This window comes from Colletotrichum destructivum, chromosome 3, assembly GCF_034447905.1.
Source record: "Colletotrichum destructivum chromosome 3, complete sequence".
In the NCBI taxonomy this organism is placed as follows: Eukaryota; Fungi; Ascomycota; class Sordariomycetes; order Glomerellales; family Glomerellaceae; genus Colletotrichum; species Colletotrichum destructivum.
Genome location: NC_085898.1, coordinates 5,426,836 through 5,443,285, shown reverse-complemented (window position 1 = coordinate 5,443,285; position 16,450 = coordinate 5,426,836). Strand labels below are relative to the sequence as shown.

Sequence of the window (16,450 nt, the reverse complement as noted above, 5' to 3'; positions counted from 1 at the left end):
CACCGAGGGACAGCGCTAAAGTACACTGTACCTTGCCTGCGCGCACACACACCACAGGCGCGGAATGACCCCGCCGGGGGAAGTTTAAAAAAAGAAATAAAAATAAAACATAAAGAACTGAGGCTGGCGGCACCGACCGAACCGTTGCACTCGGAGACGAAAGGCTGACGGCAATCCGACTCACACTTACTCTGTACATACAAACGCCTCGAAAGCACAGTTTCTCCTATAAACGACAACAGGTGTGGTCTTACTCACGCCGCTTCCGCTACGCATCAATTGGACAATCGTCCCACACAACTTCGAGGCACACACATATACACGCACACGCACACGCACACACACAACCCAATGTCGCGAGGAGGACGAGGCGGTGGCCGTGGTGGTCGCGGCGGCCGCCAGGGGCCGCAGCTCTCGTGGGACAATGGCGAACACGCCCCCGACACGCGGCCCTCGGAGCTGTTTCCTGTACGCTCCCCCCCCCCCCCATTCGATGTCTCTGCTGCCGCCGCTGAACTAACCTCTCCTCCCCCAGGCCTACGCGATACCGACGGCGAAACCCCTCTCGGACCTCGAGCGCGCAAACGTCAACGCCTTCCTCCTCTTCCGCCGGCAATTCCAGGACGGGCCCCTCTACACCCGCAAGCGCACCTGGGGCATCGACCCGGGCAACACCCGCAAGCTATACGGCCAGGACCAGGTCAACGCGAAGTACGGCGTGCGCACGCGCGGCACCGCCGACCCCTTCACCGCCGTCCCCACCTACTCGCAAAAGTTCGCCCGCCCGGAGCGCGCCCTGCCCGAGTTCGGCGGCCGGCCCTTCTGCAAAGAGTTCTTCCCGCAGGAGCTGCACGAGACCCTCGACGGCGACGACGTGGCGCCCGGCGAGCGGCGGCGCGGCGGCGAGGCCAAGAGGCTGAAGCTGAGCCGCATCACGGCGCTGCCGACGGCCGAGGACGTGTTCCACGTTGGTGGCGCCGGTGAGGACGGGGAAGGGGGCCCCGGCGACGACAAGAAGAAGCTGGAGGCGCTCGAGAGGATGGGCGAGGGCGAGGGCGAGGGCGCCGCCGAGGACGAGTGGGAGGGCGGCGAGGAGGAGGAGCAGGACGTCGAGTACGACGACTCGGACGCCGGCGACTACGACGCCGAGAACTACTTTGACGACGGCGAGTTCGGGGACGATGACGGCGGCGGCGGCGATGACGAACACGGAGGCCGTGAGGGGTCGTACTGAGCATGATCCACGCGAGGCACACGGGGGGAGTATGTGTGTGTGTATAAGGGATGGATGGGACGAAGAAGGGGTGAAGAGTGACATGAAACAAATCGCACAATCACCCGGCGTTGGGCGGACGAGCGGCTTTGCTGAGCGGATTACAGCTCCCAGATACCCCATCGATTACCTCCTTGCGAGGTAGATACAAACAACCAAAACACAAATTTCACTTCAGTCTTGGCACCTGTCTCTCTTGTCCCTATTCTGCTAAGAGGAGAGCGGCTGCGTCGTCATCTCTACATCCGTTGGTCTTCTGGCATTTGGGTATCAACGGCCTCTTGCCACCTCGCTCTAACTACGTACTCGTACTATCGACCAACTATCCATGTTTCACAGCTGGCAGGGTGCCAACGTCCACGACCGCCCTCAACGAGTGTCAGTGAGGTTCGGCGACCTCCACTGTGTGCTTCGGATGCAAAAGCAACAACTCACGCATAACCAACATGTAGGATAGCCCGGTAAACGAGGGCTACTGGGAATGTATGTGAACCCACCTCTTGCCGATGATGGCGCTGATACTATCCCGCTCAAACCTGTAAGTCGTGCGCATCCAGACACCCACCGGCTCTGGGTTCGTGTCCCAAGCCAGAGGCTTGATCCGTTGCTAGGCAGTTCGAGGACAAACGGTTGCGATGCTTCAACTCCCAATTCTTTGCCGGTATATAGCCTTTTGCCTATCCCAAACGCCATTTGCTCCTTGCAGACTCGCGCCCTAGACCGACCAAGTCCGTCTCATCCTTTCGAGAGCCCTATACAATTACTAGGTATTCCCGTCGCGCTTCTTGCCATGCTCATTTGGTCGGATACTGACGCTGGAGCTGGCTGAGCTTCTCGCGCACGTCGACAATGGCGCCCGCCGCCTCGTAAATCTTGTCGCCCATCATCTTGATGGTCTCCAGCAGGTCGAGCACCATGTTGAAGGCCGGTACCTGCGTCTGGTCCCTCAGCGCCCGCACGCGCTCGTAAAGGCCGTGCTCGACGCCCGGCATGTGCTGCTCCATCTCCTTGATCTTCTGCACCTGGAACTGGTGCAGTTCCTTAAGGCGGTCCGCTTCGTTCGAGAAGAGCGTGAGCACATCCTCGACGTTGCGGTCCGGGCTGCCGTTCGTCGTGTTGCCCCCCGAGCCGCCCCTAGTAAGCCACGTCTGGTGGTAGTGCGCCGGCAGCTTGAGCTGATCGGCGCCAGCGAACGCCATCTTGGCAATGTCGGCGTCCGACTTAACCAAGTCCTTGAGGTGCGCCAGCGTAACAATGTCCTCGTCCAGCGTCGTCTTGACGCCCTCATACTTGCGCTGCAGCCAGTTCACGTCCGTCGTGAGCTGGCCGAGGTCGCCGCCGTGGGCTGCCATGAATCCCCGGATCTCTGACGCGTGTGCCATGAACCGCTGGATCATCATGTCGCAGTTCTCCATCTCGGACTGGATAGACTGTTCGAGGTCGTTGAACCGCGTCGTGCCTTTGATGTTGGATATGTCCACCCGCACGCCGGGGACGGTTTGTTGAGTTGTCGATTGGCCCATTGTCAGGCCGGGGGCCGAGCTGTTGGCTGCTTGGGACTGGCCGCTGCGTGGGGGGTTAGCATGATGTTGGGCGACCACGTCCCACAAGATTTACTCACAAGAGACCACCCGGCTTAGCCTGGCTCTGGCCAAAGAGCCCGCCGCCGGTACCCTGGTTCTGCTGGGGCTGTGTGCTTCCGCCGCCAAAAAGTCCTCCAGACGGTTGCTGCTGCTGCTGCTGCTGCTGCTGTTGTTGTTGCGGCTGCGCCGTACTCTGACCAAAGAGACCACCAGTGGCCGGCTTCTGCTGGGATGCGCCAAACAAACCCCCGCTCTGCTGCTGCTGGGGCTGTTGTTGCTGAGGCTGGGCCGAACCAAAGAGTCCTCCACTCTGCTGTTGCTGTTGCTGAGGCTGAGCTGAGCCAAAGAGTCCTCCGCTTTGCTGTTGCTGGGGCTGCTGTTGCTGAGATTGGGCGGAGCCAAAGAGGCCACCGGTCGCTGGTGTTGACGGCTTGTTGCCAAAAAGTCCTCCTCCGCCCGTCTGAGTACCGCCGAAGAGACCGCCGCTCGTAGCGGGCTGCGTCGAGGCCGTCGCATTTCCAAAGAGTCCGCCGCCTGCTGCGGACGTAGAAGCACTGGGAAACAAAGACTCGGTCAGCTATATGACCGTCACAAACAGAACAGAAGAAACGCAAGAGATCCAGAGGGGCGTATGACATACCCAGCATTGGCGGCACCGGTGTTGATGCTCAAACCACCGCCAGTGGCGCTTGCTGAGCGTCCAAACATGCTAAATGCGTGCTCGAGTCCGTCGAGGTCGGTCGGCGGTGGTGGGGTTCTATCGGTCTCGGGCGAAATGGACCTCGAGGGCTGTTTCTTGTATGCAGCACGACTCGGTTGGGAATCGTCGCGATGTGGGTGATTTGCTGATTTTGGTTGCTGCTGCTGCTGCTGCTTCTGCTGTTTCTGCTGTTGGCTACACGGTCAACGCGAAAGAATTGGGCGGCAGCCACTGCACATCGATGCACGGGCCACTACTTACAGCTTGTAGAGCTTCTTCTCCCGATATGCCTGCCTGCGCCTGCGCCTGCGTTTGCGTCTGCGTCTGCGCCTGCCGCTGCGACTGCCCCAGTAAAAAAGATTGCGACTGTTGATGATTGGTCGGTCGGGAATCTGTTTCACCGCTTGCCGAGACCCGCTTCGAAGCTGGCTCACGTTGCTGGTGATTGGTCAATGCTCCTGCTTGCTGCCAGCCCCGCCGACCGTTCCTGACGCCTGGGCGCGACTGTGAACTGGAACCGCGGACAGAGCTTCGAGCTGCTGCACCTGTATTCGTACCAGGACCCGCACTCTTGAAAGCGAACCAACTCGCAAAAGTTGCATCACCATCACCATCACCACCACCACCACCACCTCCTCCTCCCCTAGACGACATTGCCACACACACGTAGCCCACAATGGATATCGACGAAGACGATGACTTTTACGGCAACGAGGACCCCGCTGTCGAGACCTCAGCGACGGATCCCGTAACCGAAGCTGCAGCGCCTGAAACCAAATCCTCGCCCAAAGTAGAGTCCAAGACGGAAGAGCTGGAGGAGGGCGAGGAGGAGGACGAGGGCGGCGCCATGGACGAAGACGAGGACGACTCAGTACGATTCTTCCCAACTCCCGCCATCATCCTTTTGTAGCCTTTGTCCAGTTGCGCACAACAAGTGACTGACAGTTCTGGCGCGTTCTAGGATATCGAAATCGTCACTGAGCGTAAGGACGGCACAAAGGCGGCACCGCCCACGTACGTTGCAGCTTCCTTCTACTTCAACAAGTCTTTAAACCTCCCAGTTTCACCTTCTGACTTGCCCATACAACAGACAATCACGCTACAGCGACATCAGAAACATCCCACAAAGGTCGGCTTCCAACGACATGACGGTCAAAGCCGCCCCTCTGAAGAAAGAGGAGGGCTCCGTGGGAGCCTCGCCCTCCGACCTTCCTCTGGGTGTCCCCAGTGCCGACAAGGCTGCCGCTGCAGCTTCCAAGTCGACCATCGACGTCAACGCGAACCCCGACTACCCCCCCGTCGGCAAGCCCATAACCGCCGTCAACATCGACGAGGGTACGAGACGCCGTCCCCCCACCCCCTGTTTTGCGTGTGTCGCGTTGCATCGCTAACCCTTGACCAGATCTGACCGAGAACGACAAGCCGTGGCGCAAACCCGGTACTGACATCAGCGACTACTTCAACTACGGCTTCGACGAGTTCACTTGGGCTCTCTATGCCGCCAAGCAGGAGGCCGTGCGCGGAGAGTTCAGCGGCGACGCCATCGCCGCAGGTCAGAAGAAGATGATGGAGGACTTTGGCATGATGATGATGGGCGGCATGAACCCCGCTGCCGCTGGCGCCCAGGGCGGAGGCATGCCCGGAATGGCGGGTGGTGGCATGGACGGCATGCCCCCTGAGATGCAGGCCATGATGCAGCAGATGATGGGTCAGGGTATGGACCCCAGCCAGATGGACCCCTCCGCCATGTCGGCCATGTTCAGCGGCATGCAAGGCCAGGCAGGCAACGCGGGCGGACAGGGCGGCCAGGGCCAGAACTTCAACCAGGGCTTCGGCGGAAACCAGGGCCAGTACGGCGGCTACGACCAGCAAGGCATGGGCGGCGGCGGCGGCAACCGCGGCGGATTCGGCGGTAGGGGCCGTGGCGGACGCCGTCAGTGGTGAGGCCACGACGGACTCTGCCCTCATGTGTCTTATCAATGATGCGCTGGTTATGATCCCAGCCCGGCCCGGCGTTTGGAGGATTTCGGTGGTCAGGTCACAACGTGGTTTGCTTTTGTGGGTTTCCGGATTTGGGCCATAAAACTGGCACCAGCAGGCATAGAGATACCCTCACAGTTACTCTGGCGTTCGTTTCTCTCCGAGGACCGTGACCGTGTCTTGTCATGGCCACAAAGAATCATGACCAATCCGTGATTGCATAGTGGTATCCGGGCACTGTTGCCCGACTGGTCATTACACTGATCGGCTCTACCGTGGACGAAGTCCTAAGCCTCCCATCGTCATGAGACAACCCCTCAAGTCTCTCGTCCCAGTAATCTCTGATGGTAGTGGCAGCTCACTGTTGTTCGGATGCAAGTGTCCCGCTGGTGGATAGAGTTTAGTCTCAGTATTCTCATTTAGGGTCAGCTTGTGTCATGATGAGCCTGGAGCTTGCCTGAATGCCATCTGCTTACAAGTTTAACTGTTTGTATAAAGATTGGAGTAATTAGAAACCAGGTTATATCACTACTGTACATTCATCTTATCCCCTTAGCTGCTAACGACTGCTACTAACTGGAGCCATTCTACCGACGGCTGAAAAAGTTGCACCACCGTCCTTCTCCCACAACCGTTTCCATCTTACACGCAGGTCAAGGACCGTCCATCTCCAACCATGACGGGTTCAGTAGAGATGGAAGACTCCCTTCGTCCAACTGATGACACATTCATGGCTTTTTACGAGCGCGGGTACCGTGTTTGGTACACGCTATGGAAAGGAGCAGCAGCGGCCGATTGCTCCCTCTCACCGATGTGTCTGCGCATGGATCGGCCCCTGTTTCTCCAGCGCCCCGTTTTCCCTGTCGGCGTAGACGCGGACGAACTCGGCATCGTGACGGCAAAGTCCAGTTGGATCTCCGCCGGGGATTGTGACCTGGCGCCATTCGAGCAGACGTTCCAGGTCTCAGCAGCCGTCAGTAGACCGACGCCGACAGTCATCTCAGATGACCCAGAGTTGGCGTTGGCATGATTCGGCGAAGACGATGGACACACCGTCGTCTTGTTCCTTGCTTGGGCGTATGCATTATCCGCCCGATGGACAGATATGATTGGAAGGGCCTCGCCGATGGAATACACCACCAGCCAGGCGCCGTGGGCTGCAGCCAACCCAGAAACGCACGGCGAAACGACCGATGATCCCAAACCACATATGACGGTTGAGCTGGGGAGCAGCCTGACTAGCGATGCGGCTCGGTGATGGGCGGCCGTCCTTGCGCCGGGGACTGGTTGTAGAGCGGCCATACCACACGAGAGGTGGCAGCGTCTTTCGCCTTGGAGCGTTACGCGAGAATCCAACAACAATACGACCATCATCCTGACTGGAACTCAACCTCTTGAGGCGACTCACTTGTCTCCGCCGCCAGCGACGTTCGAAGCGGCGCTGCAGTACATCGACGATTACTCCATACTTCACAGGGCCGACATACAGAGCCACGCCGCCCTTGCTGCCGCCCTACACCTCCCCCTTGCCAACTTCGAGCGTAGAACGGTTCTGCTCCACGTACCTCGAAGAGCCTGCGTTCGTCGCCGGGCAGGCAAGGCAGCACCGGAAGGCTCCGGCGACTCCAACGACCCCCTCGCCGACGACTCGACAAGCCCATCAGCCGTCCGCTTGAACCCATGTCGAGAGAGCGACTCCCACGACCCCTCCCGCCTCCGGCGCCGGCTGGACAGACTCTTGACCTTGAGCGCCAACGCTACAGGCATGAAGGCCATGCTGGGGAGCGTTTTTCACGAGCCCGGCATACCAGCCAACGCCTGCGGGGCATGGCTACAGGGCACCATGGCCGTCTTGAGATCGAAAGACGCGGCGGACAACCTGACTATCCTGGGTCGCATGCTCTTTGACCGCAGCCCCCACATCTCATATCTCTGGCTGGGAGGCATCATTACGGGAGCTCACAAGGCTTTCCTTCGAAACACCCACGGCCTCCTCGGCCTGAACAGAATCGACCTTCACGAGGCGGCATGGACCGGCACTCTCCACTCCTTTTTCCAAGAGCCGACGGTCCCTCTCAAACCCGACTCGAGCTCCATCACGCAAGCCGACGAGTGCCGGCTGATGCTCCTGGCCCAAGAACCGCCTAGAGAAAATCCGCCCATGTATCCCTACCCGCCCCTAGGGGATACGGCTATCCAGGATACCGACCTGAGCGTCCAGCTTCATGCAAACTGTCCAGGCCAGCACCGCCTTCAGTTCTCATCAATCACATGGAACTGCATTGACGGCAAGAAACAAGTACAAACCGCTGGTCATTCACCTCTCGCACCCAGGGGCCTCGCATTCGATGACGGGCGGGTTGCAGAAGACGTTCCTGTCAAGATCGACCTGTTTGGACCGAGAAGCGGACCTGTCCGAGGGCGTTACAAGGAGCCTTTTCACGTGGATGCGATATATGGATGGATTCTCTGTTGCGGAGCTAGACATTTTGCGGCACGAATGGATCGATGCGTTCGATTCGTCTGATGACGACGAAGCCGTCTGTCCCGAGGGTGATGGGTTCTCTCTGGATGGTCTCGGTAATGGTAGTTGGAGTCAAGTGGGATGTTGGCTGGCACGTGTGATGACCACGAGACGGCGTGACTCGGTCTAGCCGTTGGTAGAGCATTGATTGGGCATTGTCGGCAAGGTATGATGGACGTGATGCAAGTGCCTCAAGAATTGCGTGTCGGAGGCTTTCTAGCTGATGGAGCAGTCTCTCCCTGGTCGATAACCTTACTCGAGACAGCCGTTGGCTTGAGTTTGTGATCTCTCAGGATGGCATATCTGAACGAATGGCAACTCTTAACACAAATATATTATCTGAAGAGGAGCGAAGTAGAAGGATCGGCTTCCGCTGAAGCACTCTCTGATACACTATCGCCGAATGCACGACTTTGCCGAATTGTGTCAAGCTTTGTGGCACTCAACGGTGACGGTGAACGCGTCAGTCCTAACAATCTTCCCCTCGGCGTCATGCTGCTCCAAGATGCTTTCCTGGCTTGATCTGCCAATGACGGTTGTCTTAGCCACGCTGTTGAAACTATCCGTCTCATACCCTTCCTTCTGGTACTTCTTGGCATGGGGTCGTATGCCCGCCCTCGCCCTGTCACTCAGACCGGACCGAGAGTTGTGGTAGGTATACCTGCGGCTGCCGGAAGAGAAGATGCGTTTGCCAAAGACGAGCTCGGCGAGGGGCTGGAGGATGGGGACGCAAGACGCAACGATGATGATGCTGCCTTCGACGCTGGTTTGGGTAGTAATGTCAGCCGACTGTTTACTTCCGAGACACGGAGGAGAGGACTTGGAGGTCTTACATAGTCCAAATTACTAGTTCAACTGCTTCATCTGAACGGGGTGTGTTAGTCTGCGAACATCCCCTCTCAAATAGAGATAGATCTCTTACATGTAGAGTCAGGGCTAGCCATCTTGTACAGTCTAGTGCATTTATAGATGACAATTATTGACGAGCTGTTAGAGTGTTAGAAAGAACACCACAACGACACAAATGAGCGGATGTCTCTTACATGGATCCAAAACCAAGGGCAATGCTCAACGCCACCTTCTTCCTGATGTCCATCTGTAGTTTCGAAAGGACTACGGCGGGATAGATCGAGAGATAGACATCGGCAAACACGCAAAAAGCTAGGTTAATCAGTTAGACGGCAGTCTTTGTCGACAGCCAAGGTCCAAACTTACCCCCAGAATACGTGGCATAAGACACAAGGACCCATTTGCTCCAACATGTCCCCGTCACCGACGAGTCCCACTGCGAGCGTGCGGGTTGGCACTGGCTGAAGATGATGGCCATGAATCCAAACAAGTTGGCCACGCACAAGGTCGCCACGGTCCACAGAAACCTCTTGTGCCACTTGCTGGGGTTGAGGATTCGCGTGAGCAGGACGACAACGGCGGGCTTCGGCAGGCCGAACGACAGGAGGCCCGGGGGGTAGCCGGCGAGACTCCAGAGGATGGCTTTGGACTTCTGCTCGGGGGAAAGCGTGTCGACGTGACGTCCGTATCCGTGCGATACTGCGACGGCGAGAGTTGCTACGTTCATCCAACCGCAGACCTGGGATGTGTCAGTAGACTTGTACAACGCTCATCCACTCGGTACCATCAAATGTCATCGGCCTCGATGCCTTGGTTTTCTTGGTATCCTTGGTATCGTCCCTAGACCAGGGAATAGGCAACAAAACGGGGTTCCTCCTTTGCAGCATATTCTGTGTAGGATTGATGCAGGACTTACCACGGATGCGACAATCAAGTAGTCATCCAAACGGATTTTCCCCATAATCCTCCCTCTGGTGTAAAGACGTGCCGCCGTGAACAGCGTGCTCACGACAGACACGCATATGACGACTGTCAGGGCCTGCGGCCCTCTGTTCTCGGCGTCCCGAGCCGACGAAGACATCGTCAACTACTAGGTTCGAAGATGGGCGCGCACTGACGACAAGAGGAGCAACCCACAACCGATAGAGAGAAGACAAAAAGACTGAAGAGAGAAAGAAGGGACGAACTGGTCCGAGCAAAGCGAATAGAGTTGATCAAAGATGCCAATTTAGGATACTTTAGGGACGGTCCGCCAGCCCCAGGGGGTAACCTGTCATGTGTCATGCTTGGGCGGACATCAGCAAGTCAGACCAAAGAGAAGCTGAGGAAAGTCAAATAGATTGATCCGCGACGAATCCGTGCATAGAGGAGTCGCACGAAAGCAGAGAGATGACTCGAGATGCGTCCAAGTTTAGGGTCGCATCTGGTGCGGTTCCTGCGTTGCTGATCCCCGCTGACGATGTCCTGATTTGGCGTCGACGCAGGGATCGTCTACCACGTTTATGATTCAAGCATCGCGCTTTGTTCGCTGTCCCCGGGGGGAGGGGGGCCCTCATGAACGACTGTTGATAGATAATGAACCGTCGATACTCAATGCCATGCGCCGGAGTTAAGCCACAATATGTTTTCTATTGCCCTCGCTTCCGTAACGGATCCCGAAGACCGTTCGTTCTCCCCACCCCACGTGGCCCAACGCCCAACCTTCCCAAGCCGTGTACCCTGTATTACAGATCCTGATATGGGAACTACCTGTCTGTCACATTTTGCCTCGGCTATACGAGGCGAGTTTGCTAAAGATGAAGCTGACACCAGCGTGAAGACCCCGGCTTCAGCTCCTAGCCAAACCTCACCCCGGAGGACAGCTGAGGATAAGAAGCTTGGAATGTGGACCTTGAGGATGTAACGTTCAGGCACACGCTACAGGCCCCTCACCACCTCCACGGATTCCGTACCGGAGGGAAATGGTCCATGGGCGACAGGCGGATGTAGGTGGCCATTGATAGACCTGGGAGAATCAGTCAAGAATCGTACCGAGAACGAGAGCCTCCGCAGGGAAGTGTCCCTTGTGCCGCCAACCTTATATTGCTCCACTATCTTCAGCAGAAGTAAGTCTCCCGTCACCTGGTTGACGTCAGAATACGCCCCGGTTTTGCTGCCATGCTTATCGACTCGAGTCAGTACGACATGTTTACGGCGCGTAGCGAAGCGCTATTGGCGCCGGCGCCGGTATGGCATATAAGCACCAGCCTTTTCATAACGAACGACCTTCCGGATTTGATCTTCCCCCAGAGTTCCCGTCTACTCATCGTCATCCGGTTTCAAGGGAGCTCCCCCCCTCACATGCAGAGAGAAACCTGCATGGATGTTGTCGCAATAGTGGAACCACAATCGCAGTGCACCTGGTATATCCTATGACAAATGTCGAGTCGGAAGTATTTTGCAGAGACCTGTTGCTCCGCACCAGACCGTTGATATCCACGGAGCCCTCCCCCCCCCCCCCCCCCCTCAGGTCGACTCCCATATGTCAACCATACGGAGATCCTCGAGAGACACCCGCTCACAACAGGCGGGTTTACTGTTCATCCTTCAATTTGCAGAGGGCGGACTTCTCTGATCCGCCATCAATCTTGGCGGCGCTGCTTTCCGAAGACGCCGCCACTTCTATGAGGGGTTCGGATGCGAGAGCCATTCACAGTTTATCTCTTCTTAGCATGCTAGAACGTCCCAGAGGCAGGTTTGGAGAGTGGATTTTGAATGCCTATCTAAGATTGAGAGCGACAGGACGGTCTTAGACGGCGAACTGGAGAGCCACGAGGCACGAGGTAGTTTTCATGGAACTACAAGCCCCCCCAGATATTGGATTTTGTGGGCAATCAGTAATTTAATCCATCCTTATGCCGGTAACTCCGCAAGTTGGGTACACACAGAGCCCTCCACCTCCTGCCTGGTGCTCTGGGGTGTGCGTCCGAAACGGGTATTGCCCGAGGAGAAGAACCCACCTTCATACTCCATAGCACTATATCAAGTCATGGTACAGAGTACAGTGTAACATACTTGCTTAATAATTCTGTGCTGCTACTTGGCTTGAATGGTAAAGTGGTGAAGCCACCATCCAGCCCGTACCCCTCCCTTCCTCAAAGGAGCCAGCGATCAAAGTCGAACTGGGACTCGGCCCGGCCAGCAGCAAGACCCGCGGCCTTGAGGGCCTGCCAGTTGACGTCGTTAATCCCGACCTCGTAGTCCCACTCGTGGTGCGGGTTCGGGTTCGGCAGGATCTGCCAGTAGAACCACGGGATGCCGGCGGCGTCGATGCTGGCGGCCCAGTTGCGGATGTTGGCGTCCCTCGTCCCGGCGCCGAGCGGGCTGCCGCCCCTGCAGTCGTGGTTCGGCGCGTTGGTGTAGCAGGCGCCCCACTCCTGCATGATGAGCTTCTTGCCGGCGTTCCGGGCCCGGGTAACGTACGGCAGGAGCCTCGACGTGGCGAAGTCGTTGACGCCGTACGCGTGGATCGCGAGGACGTCGAGGGCGCTGCAGCTGAAGTAGGGGTCTAGGAGGGAGTTATCGAGATAGGCGCCGCCCCCGGTCGTGACCAGGATGCCCGTGTTCCCCTTGAGGTTGTCCTTGATGGACTGGGCCATGGTGCATTGCCACGAGGCCAAGGCCGCTGGGTTTCCCTGGGGTTTGGTTGTGAGTGAGTTTTGCCCAGCCCGTACCATCGCGCGCAAGGGGGGGGGGGAGGTGCACGTTAACGAGAATATCGCTCGTACCTGGGGATGCATGGCCTCGTTCTGGGCCTCGAACGCAAAGATGTACTCTGAGCTCTGCGCCCAGGTCTTGCCGTTGTTGGGGTTGACGTGCGCGAGGACATGGGCGATGCGGGTCTTGAAGTACCGGATGGCGTCGTTGTTGGTGTAGAAATCGCCAGTGCCGTACCACTTGCCGTAAAAGTCGCGCTTCAGGTCGAGCGCGTTGTAGCTGTGGATCGAGATCAGGAGCTTGATCCCGTAACCGTGGGCTCTGGCCATGAAGTTGTCAAGCTTGTTCAGCACGGTGTCGTCCCAGGCGTCGGGCCCATCGCCTTGGAGGCCGTTGAAAGCTTCGAATGCGGTGCCCTTTTCGTTGCCAGACTGGCCTGTATTGCAAAACAACTGTTAGCCTCGGCTCGGAGACGCTTGCGGCGAACGGGTAGGGGAAAGGGCGCTGAGAAGTAGTTGTTACCATCAAGCCAAACACGCAAGACCTTGACGCCAGCACTTTGGAGACCCTCCAAGAGAAAGGTTTGCTGTTGGTTGTTCAACCCAGCAGCATAATACAGGTTTGACGCTGAAAATGACTTGGCAGCGAGGCAAGTCACGGACAGCGCCAGTTGGAGTAAGACTGGAAGGGCGCCTAAGAGCTTCATGGTGGGCGCAGGGGGGGATTCGTTCAAGATGATCGGAAGTGTCTTTCACATAGAACAATAGAAACAGGATGTAGGAGACCAAGAATCAAAAGGCCTGGAAGAAATCGGGTTCCCTTTTATGTTTCACCGGCTTCCGTTATGTCGACAGGTCGTCGCTCACTGCAAGGGATGTATCTAAGAAGGCAGGTCACACCGAGATGATCTGCGTGTTTCAATCAAACTCTGGGCCAGCCCATTTGCGCTGTATCGAGGGGTTTGGAAGTATACATGTCGAAGAAAACACTGTATAGCCTGCGGCGGCGGAAGTTGCAGAGCCCGCGTGCGGTTACAGCATGTACTCCGCCACGAAGAAGAAGCGAGAGCTAGATTTACCAAGCCGCTTGGCCCGAAGTCAGCCGTGAACATTCTAAAGAACCGGGAAACCAAGTCGGCAATGTATAGTTCCGTGGGGCCCAAGACAGCGATGAAATGGAAGAATGGACTCGGACTTGGGGCTGATTTGGGGTTAGTAAGGGAGTCTGGGACGAGCATCGCTTTAGATTGAAAGCATACCGACCTCCTATAATTTCTGTCATGTTGTTATGCTTCTGCCACCTTCCCCTATTAGACTGGCTTGTCTGTCGATAACTAGGATGTCGGATGGTTCGGGATTTATGTGTTGCCGTTGTCACTTATTGCCTGTCGCGGGAGAATGACCAATGATTGTCGTCAAGGAGAAACAGCACGGGGTTTCGAGCGAAAGCCACGTAATATTGGGAAACTCGCTCCGCGACAATTCATTCTATAGTGCGTCTCAGGTAGTCTTTCGCCTTGGAGTAAAAGCAACTCGCATCGACAAGTTATCGTCAACCTCGGGGTCTCTTCTCTTCTCTCGGGCAACTTCCGCCTTCACGCGGTGCCCCCAAGTGAATGGGGATGCTCTTGGCAATTGTAAAAAGCCCTGGTGAGTCTAGACTACGACAGCTAAGAGCTAATTGGTTGAGTTTATAAACCACCGACTTGGCTACTCAACCCCCTTTGCGGGATCCACACGACCATGAAGAGATAGGGTCACACTGACACTTCTCGTTGCCTAATCTTGATGTTCTAGCCGCAAGGGAGGGGGATGAAACTGAGGATTGACTTCCAAGTCCAGCACCATTCTTTTGAGACCTTACTACTCCTTGGGCAAATGTTTTTGTGTCGCAAAACTCGCGCGTGAGGCCACGACTTAGTAAGACAGAGAAATGGGCGACTTCAAGGCAACCCCAACATACAATGATTTCATCAAAGATTGGATAGAGATCGTAGCCAAATTAGCTAACCTTGTAAATTAAATCGAAATTGACATGTTAGCCCTTTTGAGCAACAAGTAATCGGCAATCATCCCACTCCATCCTCCTCACGGCATCTCCGCCCGCTCGTTGATGGCTGGCATCTCGTGTATGACCCTCGATTCGTCATGTAACTCGGCATGTGTCGCGTAGGGCGTCGGTGCGCAGTATGGAGAGGCTGGTGTTCTCGGAGTGCTCATAGGACTAGGAGAAACGGCACTAAAGGTCAATTCCGAGGCTGGCCGCTTGAGGCCACCATCTGTAAGTGTTGATGGCGACATCGGATGCATGAGATTGTGCTTCTCATCTGGTAGTTCCGCGGGGCCAGTTTCCTTCTGATCATGGGAATCAGCAATCGGAGAAGAGTCTCCGTGTTGACGAGCGCGACGACGTCGGAGCAGGATCAGTACGGCAAAGACAACGGACAGAACGACAGCGGTTGAAGAGATGGCGATACCGGTGATGGCACCTTTGCTTAGGGAGGAAGAGGTCGCCCCCGGGGCAATGGTGGCGGTGGAGGTAAAAGAAGATGCAGGGGTGGCGGTGCTGCTCACGATTTCCGAGGCAGACATGGTGAAGGAAAAGGAGGTGGTGATGGCGTCGCTGCTGCGTACGGGTGGTCTCGTCGGACTTGGTTTGTCTCGGGGTGTCTTGTAAGTCGAGGGAACTCTGCCAGTCGAACCCAGGCTGGTGGGGGCATACATGGCGAGAACTCTTTTGCCCAGGTCGTTGCAATCGTTTAGGGGGGGCAGGGGTTGTATCTCCCAGGGCCAGACGGATTGGGTCACTTGAGGCCGGTCAGGCTCAGTCGGGCAGTTATCGCCACAGGTGTCGGGATGGTTGCAGGCCCAGTACTTGAGCTGGCCTTCGTTTGCGTTTGAACATTGGACAAGACCAATCCATGGGGACTTGGCTGTCAAGACGTGTTAGTGACAGGACCACGGCTTGACAGCATGGGTTGGTCGTTACCTCTATCAAGGCCACCTTTAATGGGACAGTTCTTGTCCTTGTACGTGGGGTCGTTGCAGCCATACTGGTACGTCATGCCGCTCTTTGCATCGTAACAGGCCTGGTTGACGCAGTTCTGACCGGCCATGCAACACCAGCTATAGCCGTTCTCGGTGTCGTTGGCAGGCAGACAGGGAAGCAGGGACTGGGGGCCGACATAGCCGGCATCGAAGTAGCATTGATCGAAATTGTCGGCGGCGGCCGTGAGATTGAGCAGAGAGGCTAGTATGGCTGTAAGAAGAGAGTAGAAGAAGAGCATGGTGAAGACTGGAGAAGGTCGTCTGGTTTGATTGTGGCGAATGACTGATGAGGTGAGGTCGACTTTAACGTGTGATTGAATGAATTCATACGCTGATGCCGGGCGATAGATTAAGACAAGGGCCCAACACCCACAGCCCGTTGTTGGTCGTCGACTAGAATGCAATGGGATGGTGACGACTCTGACTGCTTGAGTTTGGAGAGACCGAGAAACTAGAGGAAGAAGAAGAGAAGGACAGGGTAAATTGTTGGCTGGTGTGGTGGAAGGAAAGAAAGTCAGTGACGATGAAAAGGGGGAGGGGAGGGAAGAGGCCAGCCAGAAGGAAAAGGAAAGATGCAGGATGCAGGTGGAAGGAAGCAACAGCAACAGCAGCAGTAATAGCAACGGAAACGGCAACAGCAACTGCAGCGGAAGCAAATGGCAAAAAGGGCAAGACCGCGAGGGGGAGGGACGAACCTCGACTTGCGACTTCCTTTCTTTCCCTTTCCCTTTCCCTTTTCCCCCTTCCGCAACCAACCAACAGCTGATATGCATCCCATCCCCCCTTTCATCTCGTTTC

General features: G+C 56.6%; 7 protein-coding genes across 7 annotated transcripts; 3 read left to right on the top strand and 4 right to left on the bottom strand.

Annotated features, from left to right (window-relative positions):
* The first annotated feature begins 75 nt into the window (after positions 1 to 75).
* On the top strand, positions 76 to 1,480 carry CDEST_05771 (Putative DNA-directed RNA polymerase III, subunit Rpc31). The gene is made up of 2 exons (XM_062921930.1): positions 76 to 468; positions 536 to 1,480. Exons 1-2 carry the CDS (start codon positions 352 to 354, stop codon positions 1,232 to 1,234), a joined length of 816 nt encoding a protein of 271 aa, XP_062777981.1. The 5' UTR covers positions 76 to 351; the 3' UTR covers positions 1,235 to 1,480.
* CDEST_05770 (Putative nucleoporin p58/p45/NUP49) lies at positions 1,244 to 3,758 on the bottom strand. Its single transcript, XM_062921929.1, has 3 exons — positions 3,497 to 3,758; positions 2,895 to 3,410; positions 1,244 to 2,839 (listed from the first exon to the last, which is right to left on the bottom strand). The coding sequence occupies exons 1-3, from the start codon at positions 3,562 to 3,564 to the stop codon at positions 2,068 to 2,070; spliced, it is 1,356 nt and encodes a 451-aa protein (XP_062777980.1). The 5' UTR covers positions 3,565 to 3,758; the 3' UTR covers positions 1,244 to 2,067.
* A 306-nt stretch (positions 3,759 to 4,064) lies between these two features.
* Positions 4,065 to 6,073, top strand: CDEST_05769 (Putative pre-mRNA polyadenylation factor Fip1 domain-containing protein). Its single transcript, XM_062921928.1, has 4 exons — positions 4,065 to 4,427; positions 4,518 to 4,570; positions 4,647 to 4,891; positions 4,959 to 6,073. The coding sequence occupies exons 1-4, from the start codon at positions 4,233 to 4,235 to the stop codon at positions 5,498 to 5,500; spliced, it is 1,035 nt and encodes a 344-aa protein (XP_062777979.1). The 5' UTR covers positions 4,065 to 4,232; the 3' UTR covers positions 5,501 to 6,073.
* Positions 6,074 to 6,212: 139 nt separating this feature from the next.
* Positions 6,213 to 8,190, top strand: CDEST_05768 (uncharacterized protein; the record flags this gene model as incomplete). The annotated part of the gene is made up of 4 exons (XM_062921927.1): positions 6,213 to 6,513; positions 6,640 to 6,790; positions 6,875 to 7,770; positions 7,871 to 8,190. 4 exons carry the CDS (start codon positions 6,213 to 6,215, stop codon positions 8,188 to 8,190), a joined length of 1,668 nt encoding a protein of 555 aa, XP_062777978.1.
* A 216-nt stretch (positions 8,191 to 8,406) lies between these two features.
* CDEST_05767 (uncharacterized protein) lies at positions 8,407 to 10,085 on the bottom strand. The gene is made up of 6 exons (XM_062921926.1): positions 9,826 to 10,085; positions 9,276 to 9,648; positions 9,104 to 9,221; positions 8,983 to 9,047; positions 8,894 to 8,924; positions 8,407 to 8,823 (listed from the first exon to the last, which is right to left on the bottom strand). The coding sequence occupies exons 1-6, from the start codon at positions 9,988 to 9,990 to the stop codon at positions 8,487 to 8,489; spliced, it is 1,089 nt and encodes a 362-aa protein (XP_062777977.1). The 5' UTR covers positions 9,991 to 10,085; the 3' UTR covers positions 8,407 to 8,486.
* Positions 10,086 to 12,043: 1,958 nt separating this feature from the next.
* CDEST_05766 (Putative glycoside hydrolase, family 5, glycoside hydrolase superfamily) lies at positions 12,044 to 13,367 on the bottom strand (the record flags this gene model as incomplete). Its single annotated transcript, XM_062921925.1, has 2 exons — positions 13,128 to 13,367; positions 12,044 to 13,041 (listed from the first exon to the last, which is right to left on the bottom strand). The coding sequence occupies exons 1-2, from the start codon at positions 13,309 to 13,311 to the stop codon at positions 12,044 to 12,046; spliced, it is 1,182 nt and encodes a 393-aa protein (XP_062777976.1). The 5' UTR covers positions 13,312 to 13,367.
* Positions 13,368 to 14,692: 1,325 nt separating this feature from the next.
* CDEST_05765 (uncharacterized protein) lies at positions 14,693 to 15,891 on the bottom strand (the record flags this gene model as incomplete). The annotated part of the gene is made up of 2 exons (XM_062921924.1): positions 14,693 to 15,537; positions 15,594 to 15,891. 2 exons carry the CDS (start codon positions 15,889 to 15,891, stop codon positions 14,693 to 14,695), a joined length of 1,143 nt encoding a protein of 380 aa, XP_062777975.1.
* Positions 15,892 to 16,450: the final 559 nt, after the last annotated feature.